Here is a 13,584-nt window from a genome sequence, read left to right as displayed (position 1 = left end):
ATCTATACATAGTTTCTGAACTGGTAGTTTCTTCATCAGAGAGGAAAACGGGTGATGGTTGTTGAAAGTTAGAAAGGAGGGGCAAATCTCTTTAACGCCTAAGTGTATAATTATTAATTGTATTCGTCATTCTCCTAAATGTGTCTATTGTAAGTAATGTACCATCTAATTATTTATTTTTATTGTCATTTACTTAATTGTGCAGTGTAACTGTCTTGAATTATTTTCATATACTTATTGATGCATATGTAATTACTTCATTGGAGGACACTGATTGCATGTAAAAATGTTTAAAGATGATTAACAGATTTGAATTTTTCAGGTGATAGTTGCTCTTAAAACACTTGGGAACATTGGTGTGAATAATGCAAAGTTATCATCTGTTTTGCATAACTGCTTAGAAAATGAAGAACTACCAATGGAACTGAGAGTATCTGCCATTGAAACATACAGGTAATTTGGGGGTCTATTAATAGCCAGAAAATATTTATTTAGCAGGTAATTTTTGTTACATACAACTGAACACAATAATTATGTTTTAAATAGATAACACTGGACAGTTTCTTTCTGTCTGTGGTCTTAGAGTGATTAAGTCAGTGAGATGTTAACAATATATGAAAATGGATACAAGAAAAACTTTGTATTGATGAATGTAGACAGATAAAAAACCAGAAATAGTTATTAGATGTAGCCTTTTGCATAATGAGCCAAAAATTATAACAATGTGAAAGTTGATCAGTGGCTGAGTGGGGAGTATTTGGAACTGGAGGAAAAGAATAAATGCTTAAGAGAGTAATAAACAGATAAAGTGAGTACAGAAAGTAGGATAGAATTTAGCAGGATATCACTATCAGTATTCTTAGAAGCAACAGAATAAAATTGTGGAAAAATATGATAGGTAGTTAGCAGAAAGTAGATGAAGTAATGACATGAAATAATGTGGTATAAAACGAAACAAATTTCCAACTATAGTGTGATTTATCTTTGTGACTGTATGTATTTAAGCAATTTTTCAAAGAGCATTAGCTTCCCTTTGTTAATTTGTTAGTTTATCCATCCATGAACATTTACATAATAATGTTTACATGTCATCCTAATACAAAAATAAACAGTTAAAAAGTTGATGATTTTGTACAGACAGCCATATAATCACAGACAATTTTTCCTGATTGGATATTTTTGTTTTGTGTGCAATGCTATTTTGTCCACAGCCATCAGCTTGTGAATGGGATATTGAGCTCAGGAAAGCGGAAGAAGGTTTTTATGTTATCCACCTCAGATCTTGGGCCTCAGAATTTACAGTAACATGCATTATATTTTAACTGTGTGCAGAAGAATGTCAGTGATGTTTATTATTGATTTATGTTAACTTTATACCTATCCCTACATTGTGCTCACTAAATAATGTTTGGCTTTGTATTTTGTACTATTTAAGAGGCATGCTTTTATGGCCTTTTTAAATATTTGACTTTTGGTTAGCTCATTGATTTTCCTGGAAAATTTATTCTACAATTTTATTCCCAGATAGAAAATGACGCTTTGTGTTTATTTTTTCTTACGACAAGTAAGTTGAGGTTGTCTCATATTCCATAATTATGAATTTTAATTTTGGTGTAACAGTTACTAATGCTCTTGGCAAAGTGCAAAACAGATCGGTAGACGGAGAGGGGGGAGAAACACTTCAGTCTATGTGTATTAAGGTGATTATTACCATACATTAATTCTGAAACCCTAAGGACTGTATATTTTGGAGTAGTGTACCCTTTCTTGTCTTATGGAGTAGTACTGTGGGGTAGGACTTGCAACACTAACATGAGAAGGTAATTTTTATTTTGGCTGGAGTCACAGTCATGGCACATTTTTTAATGATGCTGCCATCATTTGAGTATAATAATTTTCCTTTTATTGTTATACAGTCCAGTTTTCAGCCTTAGGCCATTTTAAAGTACAAACACTTATTTATATATCTATTTATATATAAAAAGACATCTGACTAATATGAAATACAAGTCTTTCTCAAAAATGCATATCTCATCATGTACGAGGTGCTATCCAAAAATTTTCGGGACTGGTGCTGCCATCTGTCGAAAACCTCACCTATGAACTAACTGTCACCATCACCCTTGAAGTAGTTCCCAACCACATGTACACACTGGTCTCAGCACTTCTGCCACTGGTCAAACGTTTTCTGTAAGTCCTGTTCTTTGAGGGTGTGGTGATGCTTCTTGAATCCTCTCTAGAGTATCGAACTGATGGCCTTTCAACTTAAGTTTTAGTTTTAGGAATAGCACAAAGTCGCAAGGTGCCACATCTGGTGAGTATGGTGGGTGGGGTACAACCACCATGTTGTCTTTTTGCCAAAAAGCTTCTGGTGAGCAAGGACATGTGACAGGGCTTGTTGTTGTGTTGCAGCAGCCAGTTCCCTTGATGCCAAAGTTTGGGCCATCATCGCTGCACGTTTTCACGGAGCCATCACAAAACATTACAGTAGTATGCAGAATTCACTGTTTGGTTGGGTGGGACAAATTCTTTGTGCACAATTCCCTTGGTAACAAAGAAAATGATGATCATGCTCTTCACTTTGCTCTTCACCTGTCTCACTTTTTTGGGTCTTGGAGAGCCCGAGCTCTTCCACTGGGACAATTGTTGCTTTGTCTCTGGGTCATAACCATAAACCCAGCTCTTGTTGCCAGTGATAATCCATGACAAGCAGGTTGGATCATTAAATGTGGTCTGATGTAGATCTGTGCACACTTCAACATGCTGTGCCTTCTGATCTGCAGTCAAGATGCTTGGCACAAATTTTGCACTCACACAATGCACGCCCAGTTCATCAGTCAACATTCATTGACATGTCCCATAGCCAATACCCACTTCATCTGCAAGGTCTTGAATGGTTCGACATCGACCCGCACAACAGGCCTTCCAGTGTGAGCATTATCTTCGATGTCTGTACAGCCGGCCTTGAACCAAGCATGCCACTGAAACACACACATATGGCTCATGCTCTGTCCACCAAACACTTGTTGAGTCATTGCAAAGGTCTCTGTAGCACTTTTCCCAAGATTTGTACAGAATTTGATACACATGTGCTGTTGTGTTCACCGATCCATCATAAAATCACCACACACCAAACACAGAGTATTACAGAAATCACTGTGGACGCACAACACGTCCTCCCAGCTGAATTCCACTCCGCACACTGATTCATCAGATTTGCAGCTCTCGCCACCTAATGGTGCAAAGATCTACTACTCCTGCTTTCTGGATGGCAGTACCAGTCCCAAAATTTTGGATTTCTTCTCATAGGACAGATCTGTCATTAGTAGAAGTGAGAACATCTCCAAAATGCCTAAATATATTGCAAACACTCTTTTCTGGACCTTAGGGAAAAGCTGTTTTATGAAACTGCTAACCAGTAAACAGGTATGCACTGTTTACTACTGTTTTTCTTCATTTTTCACACTATAGAGTTACATATTGGTTCACTTAAAGATTATTTATTATTATTATTATTATTATTATTATTATTATTATTATTATTATTATCATTATAATACTTGGTGCACATCAGTTCAGTGACAACCTTCATAAACTTTATTGTTATGTAACTTTCAATAAATATATTTTCAGACGATTTCCTTGTGAACCAGAGAGGGACTATTTCATTGATATATATAGAAATCATGCAATTGATCCTGAAATTCGGATTGCTGCATATTTGCAGATAATGAGATGTCCAAATTATATTGTCATAAAAACAATAAAACATGCTCTAATTGAAGAAGAAGTCAACCAAGGTATGAATTTCTGATAATTTTAAAGCAACACTTGCTTAAGGAAAAACTAACCAAAGGGTTGCATTTTTTAAAACTTTACTTACTAGTTACTGTTGTGATTATCAGCATCTATGTTGTTACCTGTACTTATACATAAGGTGAAATAAGATGTTGTATAGAAGAAACAAGAACTAATACAGATTAAGGTTAATGTTCTGATGATTCCTTTGATAATAACATGACCGATTTCCTGTCTCACCATCCTCCAGTGATGTGGTGACCAGAAACAGCTCTTGTTGGGGTGTTTTGGAGACATTCTTAATTTTTTAAATCTGAAGTTAGCTATTTGTATTTGTACTTTATTCATCTCATAACATACATTTACAGATCATCCGATCATGCTGTACAGGAGACATAAATTTTTAGCCTTATGATATACATAATTACATATGTCCCTAACACATATATAAAAACAAAGATGAGGTGACTTACCGAACGAAAGCGCTGGCAGGTCGATAGACACACAAACAAACACAAACATACACACATATGTAACTCAGATGTCTGCTTGTGTCTGTATGTGTGGATGGATATGTGTGTGTGTGCGAGTGTATACCTGTCCTTTTTTCCCCCTAAGGTAAGTCTTTCCGCTCCCGGGATTGGAATGACTCCTTACCCTCTCCCTTAAAACCCACTTCCTTTCGTCTTTCCCTCTCCTTCCCTCTTTCCTGATGAGGCAACTGTATATATATATATATATATATATATATATATATATATATATATATATATATATATATATATATATATATATATATATATATATATACACACACTCCTGGAAATGGAAAAAAGAACACATTGACACCGGTGTGTCAGACCCACCATACTTGCTCCGGACACTGCGAGAGGGCTGTACAAGCAATGATCACACGCACGGCACAGCGGACACACCAGGAACCGCGGTGTTGGCCGTCGAATGGCGCTAGCTGCGCAGCATTTGTGCACCGCCGCCGTCAGTGTCAGCCAGTTTGCCGTGGCATACGGAGCTCCATCGCAGTCTTTAACACTGGTAGCATGCTGCGACAGCGTGGACGTGAACCGTATGTGCAGTTGACGGACTTTGAGCGAGGGCGTATAGTGGGCATGCGGGAGGCCGGGTGGACGTACCGCCGAATTGCTCAACACGTGGGGCGTGAGGTCTCCACAGTACATCGATGTTGTCGCCAGTGGTCGGCGGAAGGTGCACGTGCCCGTCGACCTGGGACTGGACCGCAGCGACGCACGGATGCACGCCAAGACCGTAGGATCCTACGCAGTGCCGTAGGGGACCGCACCGCCACTTCCCAGCAAATTAGGGACACTGTTGCTCCTGCGGTATCGGCGAGGACCATTCGCAACCATCTCCATGAAGCTGGGCTACGGTCCCACACACCGTTAGGCCGTCTTCTGCTCACGCCCCAACATCTTGCAGCCCGCCTCCAGTGATGTCGCGACAGGCGTGAATGGAGGGAGAAATGGAGACGTGTCGTCTTCAGCGATGAGAGTCGTTTCTGCCTTGGTGCCAATGATGGTCGTATGCGTGTTTGGCGCCGTGCAGGTGAGCGCCACAATCAGGACTGCATACAACCGAGGCACACAGGGCCAACACCCGGCATCATGGTGTGGGGAGCGATCTCCTACACTGGCCGTACACCACTGGTGATCGTCGAGGGGACACTGAATAGTGCACGGTACATCCAAACCGTCATCGAACCCATCATTCTACCATTCCTAGACCGGCAAGGGAACTTGCTGTTCCAACAGGACAATGCACGTCCGCATGTATCCCGTGCCACCCAACGTGCTCTAGAAGGTGTAAGTCAACTACCCTGGCCAGCAAGATCTCCGGATCTATCCCCCATTGAGCATGTTTGGGACTGGATGAAGCGTCGTCTCACGCGTTCTGCACGTCCAGCACGAACGCTGGTCCAACTGAGGCGCCAGGTGGAAATGGCATGGCAAGCCGTTCTACAGGACTACTTCCAGCATCTCTACGATTGTCTCCATGGGAGAATAGCAGCCTGCATTGCTGCGAAAGGTGGATATACACTGTACTAGTGCCGACATTGTGCATGCTCTGTTGCCTGTGTCTATGTGCCTGTGGTTCTGTCAGTGTGATCATGTGATGTATCTGACCCCAGGAATGTGTCAATAAAGTTTCCCCTTCCTGGGACAATGAATTCACGGTGTTCTTATTTCAATTTCCAGGAGTGTATATATAGACACACACACAGGGTGTTACAATAAGGTACGGCCAAACTTTCAGGAAACATTCCTCACATACAAATAAAGAAAAGATGTTATGTGGACATGTGTCCGGAAATGCTTAATTTCCATGTTAGAGCTCATTTTAGTTTCGTCAGTATGTACTGATCAAATTGTAAATTTTCACAGTCAACATGTTTGGGCTGACGTGAATCTGCACGCAATTGTGCAATCACATCATCAACACAGATTTTCTGTGAACGTTTGGGGAGGCATTGTTAGTGATGTCTTGATTGGGCCCCATGTTCTTCCACTGACGCTCAATGGAGCACGTTATCATGATTTCATTCAGGATACTCTACCTGTGCTGCTAGAACATGTGCCTTTACAAGCACGACACAACATGTGGTTCATGCACGATGGAGCTCCTGTACATTTCAACAACAGATTCGGTGACCGATGGATTGGTAGAGGCGGACCAATTCCATGGCCTCCACGGTCTCCAGACCTCAACCCTCTTGACTTTCATTTATGGGGGCATTTGGAAGCTCTTGTCTACACAATCCCGGTACCATACGCAACCCCGGTACCAAACGTAGAGACTCTTCGTGTTCGTATTGTGGACGGCTATGATACAATACGCCATTCTCCAGGGCTGCATCAGCGCATCAGGGACTCCATGCGATGGAGGGTGGATGCATGTATCCTCGCTAACGGAGGAAATTTTGAACATTTCCTGTAACAAAGTGTTTGAAGTCACGCTGGTACGTTCTGTTGCTGTGTGTTTCCATTTCATGATTAATGTGATTAGAAGAGAAGTAATAAAATGAGCTCTAACATGGAAAGTAAGCATTTTCAGAAACATGTTCACATAACATATTTTCTTTCTTTGGGTGTGAGGAATGTTTCCTGAAAGTTTGGCCGTACCTTTTTGTAAATATATTACGCTATATATTAAACTATTATATGCTATAATATTAAACAGTCACACTATTCAAATGACAATTTTATCATTTATAAATTCCTCAGTGGAATAGTAACATTTTTCCACCAGTAGATCATATAGTTTTTCCTTCAGTGAACCTCTATACATCCTCAGTAAATATCTACCCTTGAGTTCATTGTAAGTTTATATCCAAGTACTGGTGTGTCTGTTGGTAGAGTTTTAAGTGATATGTTTGAAATAGTTTTCTTCCATTGGCTCGGGTTTACTATGTAAAAAGATGATAATTTCAAATATTTACAATGCAGGGAAAGGTAATATTTTTAGAATCTTGAATAATGGAGGCAGGATGTTCTTGGAGGGTCAGCACACATTTTTCTAACAATTCTTTTTTGAAGTAACAGGGTTCTTGACATGTAGCTTGAATTTTCCCCAAAAATTAAACCATATCTAATTATGGATTCAAAGTAACTGTGGTACACCACTTTCCTGCAGCTTATATCTGTTATACCAGATAGTATATCCATATCAAAGGCAAGGTTGTTTAATTTTGTAGTTAAATAATCTATATGTGCTTGCCAGCTTAGATTTTTGTCCACGTTTAGTCCCAAGAATTTAATGGACTGAGCTTTGCCCATAACTTGATTTTTATGTACAATAGTGATGTCACTGTTTTTTTTATTATTTGGTTCTAAACTGCATAAAGAAGGTCTTTGAAAAGTTATGTTTAAGGCCATTTTGTTGAAACCATGAATCTAGGTTGTTTAGTATGTTTATAACACCATCTGGAATTTCTCCCACAGTTTGTTTTTCAAGGAGTGCTGAAGTATCATCAGCAAACATGAGTGGCTTGGCATTGATATTAAGAGGTAAATCATTTATGTAAAAGAGAAACAATATTGGTCCTAAGATTTAGCCTTGAGGGACTCACTGTGATATTGTATCTCACAGAGGTGCATAATTTATGGTGTTAGATGTTATGTACATCCTGATTGTCAGATAAGACCTGAGCCATTGCAGTGCATTTAGTCTGATGTCATATGTGTCTAGTTTATGAAGCAGCAAGGAGCGATTCACAGAATCGAATGCCTTTGTAAGATCACAAAAGATATCTGCTACTGTGTTGCTTTTGTCTAGTGAGGAGCAGATTTTTTTCAGTGAATTCATTCATAGCACTCATGGTGCTTTTCCCGTTTTGAAATCCATATTGGTTTTTAAGAATAACTCCATGTTTCAAAATAAAATTTATCTGGACTGCAGATATTTTTTCAGATACTTTGGATAGCACTAGGAGGATAGAGATAGGGCAGTAATTTCCCATATCCTCTCCTGATCTTTTTTTGTGAAGTGATTTTACCTCTGCATACTTAAGCACACAAGGGAAGTTAGTTTGCTCAAATGACTGATAGATTATTAAGGACACAGGGTGTACTATTTTATCATATACAAATTTAATTACTTTGTTGGGTATTAGATCCCACCCTGCAGAGTTTTTGTTTTTTAAGACCAAAATAGAATTTGTTACATCTTGGGCTGAGACTTTACTAAATGTCACAAGGGCAGCAAGGCCAAAGAAATTCACACTGTTTTGATTAGTAGTCACATTTACATCAGATTTTGTTATATTTATGAGAAACTTATAAAAATGTTCAGCTACTTGAGAAGGTTTGAAATAGTATCATTGTTTTGTTTGATTTTTAAAATTTCCTGCTGATTAGCTGTTGTAGCTAATTCTGATTTAATAACAGACCATACTGCTTTAGGCTTATTCTTATGTCCTAAAATGAACTTCTCATTTGACATTCTTTTGGCAACTTTAACAGCACTTTTAAATACAACTTTATAACATCTCAGATAGTTAACAAATTCAGGGTTTTTATTGTGTTTCATTTCTTTGTGTAGCTCTCATTTTTGAGCACTAGATACTTTTAAGCCTGGAGTATTTAAGTTTAGTTTACTTTTAACTTTTTGGTGTCAAATCATAGGTGGCAATGATCTATGAATTATCCTTGAAATATACAGAAAATCACTTTTTGTCTAGTTTTTGCCATGCAAGTGTTGGCTAATATCCAAATAGAAATCCAATTTTCTACACTAAATTAACCAGGTCTAAATTCCCTAAAAGTTCTGAACCTAACATTTTTCATTGTTTGGTTTGCTGGTTTGAAACAGGTGTGCATCAAAATAAGGTTTCTTTTGCAGCATTTTCTGTCTCCATGGTGCTCTTTTCTTTTTTGCATTCTCATTCACTCCCTTCATTCTATCCACTTTCACTACCTATTTTTGTCTCAGTCTGTGTATACCACCTGCAGGTGGGGCTCGTTTGTCTGATTCTTCATTCTTTCACTTGCCATAATCCCATACTAGCTTTAACTTCATTTTCACAAGGCATTACCAGTTATTTTTGTTTATTTTCACAGTGTATTCCATGTGTTGGTGTTATGGTTTCAAACAAAGTGATGAGCTTCAAGTGTTTTCTTGTGATAATGCCTTAGGGTTAAAAGTGCAGTGGAGGGTGGAAGTGCAATGACAGAAATAAAATACAATAGCTTGTAAATATTTGAAAAAGCTGAGTGTGTGGAAGTTCATTCATGTCAAGAAAGAATATCAACATTCCATGAAAAATGTCAGAAATGATGTATCCTAGAAAAACTGTTTGCTGCTCATACAAAGAAGTTTCAACAAGGAGGTTATGGTGATATTTACTATAAATACTATGCAAATAACATGCACCATCATAAAGCTATGAAGAAACTCTTTACTCAACTCTGAGAGAACAAAATCAAATCGAGAATAACAAATCCATAACAACTTTCGAAGTGTTATAAAAACAAATAGTAATGGTAATGTCACTCTACTCCCTCCAGAACACAACTCTTTGATTCACTGTACATTTATTTTCTCTGATCACAGTGACTCCCACACAGCACCACTGTGGAAGAGTAGAGCTCCTGGGATATATGGTTATCTTTATGTGATCTTATGACCTGCTTGAGAGCATCCTTCTGTTCCCTGTGTCACCTGCATCTTCTCTCCCATGGGTGTCTGATCTCTTGAAGGTCGTGTGGCATTTCTATGTCCTGGTCTGTTTTCCTGCACTCCTTGTGGGAACAAAGATTCAGTGACTTCTTCATCATTTGCTAGTATGTGAGTGAGCTTCGCTCCCTTTAATGAGATGGTCTGTGTCTTGCTGTTTATATCTATCTGCAATGAATGTTTACCCCTTATCAATACCCTGTATGGCCCTGAATAAGGCAGGTGCAGTGGTGGTTTAACTGAGTCTGTTGTGAGGATGACATGTGGGAGGGTGTGAAGCTCCTTATTTTAGAATGCTCTTACATCTCCATGTCTTGGTCCTGGTGAAGGTCAGAGTTTAGGTATCTGGTCCTTTACATGTTGTAATACATGTGGCAGTTACATGGTCATCAACTGTCCTTGAACCACAAAGAACTCCACTAATAGCTGCAAGGTCTCTCCACAGACCATTTCTACCATAGATGCTGTTAAATATGGTTTGTAAGCAGTTCACAGTTCTAGTAGCACCACTGGCAAGGCTGAGGCCCAGCTGTCTTATGACACAACAACATGTCGTTTAATGTCCAGTGCCATCTCTCAACCATTCCATTACTGACTGGGTAGTAGGCAGCAGTGTGATGATATCTGAATCTGCATGGTCTGGACAGCTCTGTGAATAAAATAGACTTGAACTGGCATCCCTGGCCTGCAGTCATGTGCAAAGGGTAAACAAATCCTGCCATCCATGTGGCCAGAAAGACCCATGCTACTGCCTCTGCTGATATTTCCATTAGAAACACTGCTTAGGTCCATCTTGTATATCGATCTACTACTGTCAGGAGATAACAAAAGCCTTAAGATGGTGACAGTAGTCCCACAATGTCCAAGAAAATGTGTGCAACCAATCTATCATTTGTGGGAAATCTCTTACTGGTTTGTGGACAAGGCAGCTGATTTTGCTAGTCTGGCATGACATGCATGCCCTTGCTCATCTATGGTAATCTTTCTTTATGTTTGGTCAAGTGAACCAGTCCTTCATGAGCTTTATGTGGTGTTCGCACTTGAGTGGGTCAGTCCATGGATACTTTCAAAGCCTGTTTTTTCTGTCCCACAGGGAGAAATGTGTGTGGCTTGCCTTGTGACATGCCACAACAAACCTCAGTCCATGTTCCTGTTTGTCATACTTGCTTGAACTGCTGTCATATAGAGATGTTGTGCCTGTACTTTTTATGTTGTGGGTCAAGTGTTTGAGCCATTGCCAGTTGGTTTTAATCAGTTGTTTGTGATATGGCTTCCACCCTTGACAAGAAATAGGCAATTATGTTCTCTGCTCCACTACTGTTACACAGGTCTGTCATCAACTGGGCAATAAATTCTAGCCACCTAAATTGTCATGGGTAGCAGGTGACCGTGTTCTTGATAAAGGTGTGGGTGGTAGGCTTAGAGTCAGTGTAGAGTGTACGTGCTCTTGCTTCTCTGTATGTGAGAAAGTATCGCACTGCCTCACATATTGCAAGTAACTCTCTGCCAGGCACTCCATTTGATTTGTGCTGCTGTAAGTTTGCATGGAAAGACCCCTATTTGCTACCAGAGTCCATTTACATTTTGTTGGAGGTTGCTCCAATTGCCTGTTGACTGGCATCAATGACTATGACTAAATGTGCTCATGGAACCAGATGTGCCAACAGGAAAGTGCTCTGCAGGCTGGATTTTGCTTTTTCAAAGGCTTTTTGCATCTCAGGGGAACATTTTAGGGGATGTTGGCCTGTCATGTGTCTGCCCACTAGAGCTGCTCTCAATGGTGTCCTCATCTTGGCTCTACCTGGTAAATGCTGAGTATAGAAACTGAGTGTTCTGAGAAACCTTCTAAGTTGTTAATAATCTGTGGAGGTGGTATTTTCTTTATGAAAGCTATTTTGTCCTTCAGAGGGCAGATACATTGTACCCCAGAAATGTTACTCTTTTGTGCCGGAGTGTACATTTCTCTTCATTGACTGCAACTCTATATCTCTTTATGCACTTGAATACAACCTTGAGGTGTTCTTGATGATGACTTGCTGACTTTGAAAATACTAAAATGTTAAATAACTACATAAAACAACACTTTAATCAATGCAGTACCTCATCAATAAAGCATTGCCACATCTATGCCACATTTTTTAGGCCAAAAGGCAGTCTTGCATATTTGAACTAGCTACTGCTGTCTTGTCAATGTCATCATCTGTTACTGACCAGAATTTTGTGGTAAGCCTTCTTGCAGCCATACCTGCCAGTACACTGATAAGTCTCTGATATTGGGTATTTGGTATCGATTCAGGAGTGTGAGGGTGTTAAGTGCCCTATAATCACCACAGTGCCTCCAAGTACCACTTTTTTCTTCACAAAATGCAATGGTGAGGGCCATGGGCTGTCAGATCTGTATATCATGCCATTTTGCAGTAAGTCTTCAAATTCTGCTTTCACTGCTACATACAATTCTGGATCTAAACCCCTTGGGCATTGCAATACTGGCTGACCTGTTGTCATTTGAATGTGGTACACCATATTGTGTGCTACTTGCTGTATAGGTGATGCTTCAGTGCTGCTCAAACCTGATGATGATAATATACTCACATGGGTCACTGCCTGTCCCAATATGCCTCTGACCATTGCCTTTGCAAACCAGTGCAGCACTAATTTTGACTTCCATTCTGGTGTGCTAAAGAAAATCAGTCCAATCTAGTACTTCTGCTATAAGAAAAGTTCACTGATGACTATGCCAGAAAACCAAGCTGACTTTTAGTGTACATTTACTGTGCATGGACATCAGTAATTTATTGGCTGCCATGAGGCCTTCTTGTGGGATTTTCCTGTCACTGTACAGCTTCATGCCAACAGTACACTAATGTTTGATCGAGAGCCTATGAGATATTAATGGCCTGAACACATGTCTCTGACATACAGTGTATGGGACAGGATAAATACATGGGGTAAGTTGCTCATTGTGTTCAGCTCCTTTGCTCACCTCCTTGCTGCCAGTGTTTGTGATAGCTGCATGATGCCTTGCACCTCATCGTCCTGTCACCTAATTGCCGATGGCAGCAAAAGACCTGCTGCTGAAAACTATTTTGATTCATCTCATTCTGTTCCTAGCGTCTTGCATTGTTGAGCTCTTCTGTCACTCAAAGCAACTAAACATCTGTTTCTGTCATGACTTGACCTTCTTTTGTAGTTTATGCAGCTGTTCATTAAGATCTGATTGTTGGCTTCTCTGTATAACTACTACCTCTTGTTTTTCACAGTCGTCAGAAACCAGTGCGATGCTCACTGTCTTTAAGTTATTTAATGTTGCACAGACCTTTGTCTGCTAGCATTATCAATGCAATAATATCATCATTTTCCAAAGCAACCACTGCTGGTTTTACTGCTCTAGTAGTTGTGCTAACCATACATGTCTCAGCATTCCAGCTGGTAAATCTGCGATTCCTACAATGCCATGCAAGTGTTGCTAATGCTCAGAGATAGTTATGTCCCTCTTAATGTGACAAATGCTGGATGCACTGATCCAGTGGCTTACTCATGCAGTTGGTTAGTGCTTTTTTTCAAGCATGTGTATTGTTG

The 13,584-nt window shown here is 39.7% G+C and overlaps 1 protein-coding gene across 1 annotated transcript in view; it reads left to right on the top strand.

Moving 5' to 3' along the window:
- Window positions 1–13,584, top strand: part of LOC126469699 (apolipophorins) — a 738,135-nt gene that overhangs the window by 85,516 nt on the left and 639,035 nt on the right. Inside the window, exons 10-11 of the mRNA XM_050096873.1 lie at window positions 323–453; window positions 3,634–3,800. Of these exons, the coding sequence (XP_049952830.1) occupies window positions 323–453; window positions 3,634–3,800 (298 nt within the window). The remainder of the gene's footprint in view (window positions 1–322; window positions 454–3,633; window positions 3,801–13,584) is intronic.

The sequence above is a fragment of the Schistocerca serialis genome, chromosome 3 (assembly GCF_023864345.2).
Source record: "Schistocerca serialis cubense isolate TAMUIC-IGC-003099 chromosome 3, iqSchSeri2.2, whole genome shotgun sequence".
Lineage (NCBI taxonomy): Eukaryota > Metazoa > Arthropoda > Insecta > Orthoptera > Acrididae > Schistocerca > Schistocerca serialis.
Note: the sequence above shows the minus strand (reverse complement) of the source record. Positions and strands in the feature narration are given on the sequence as shown.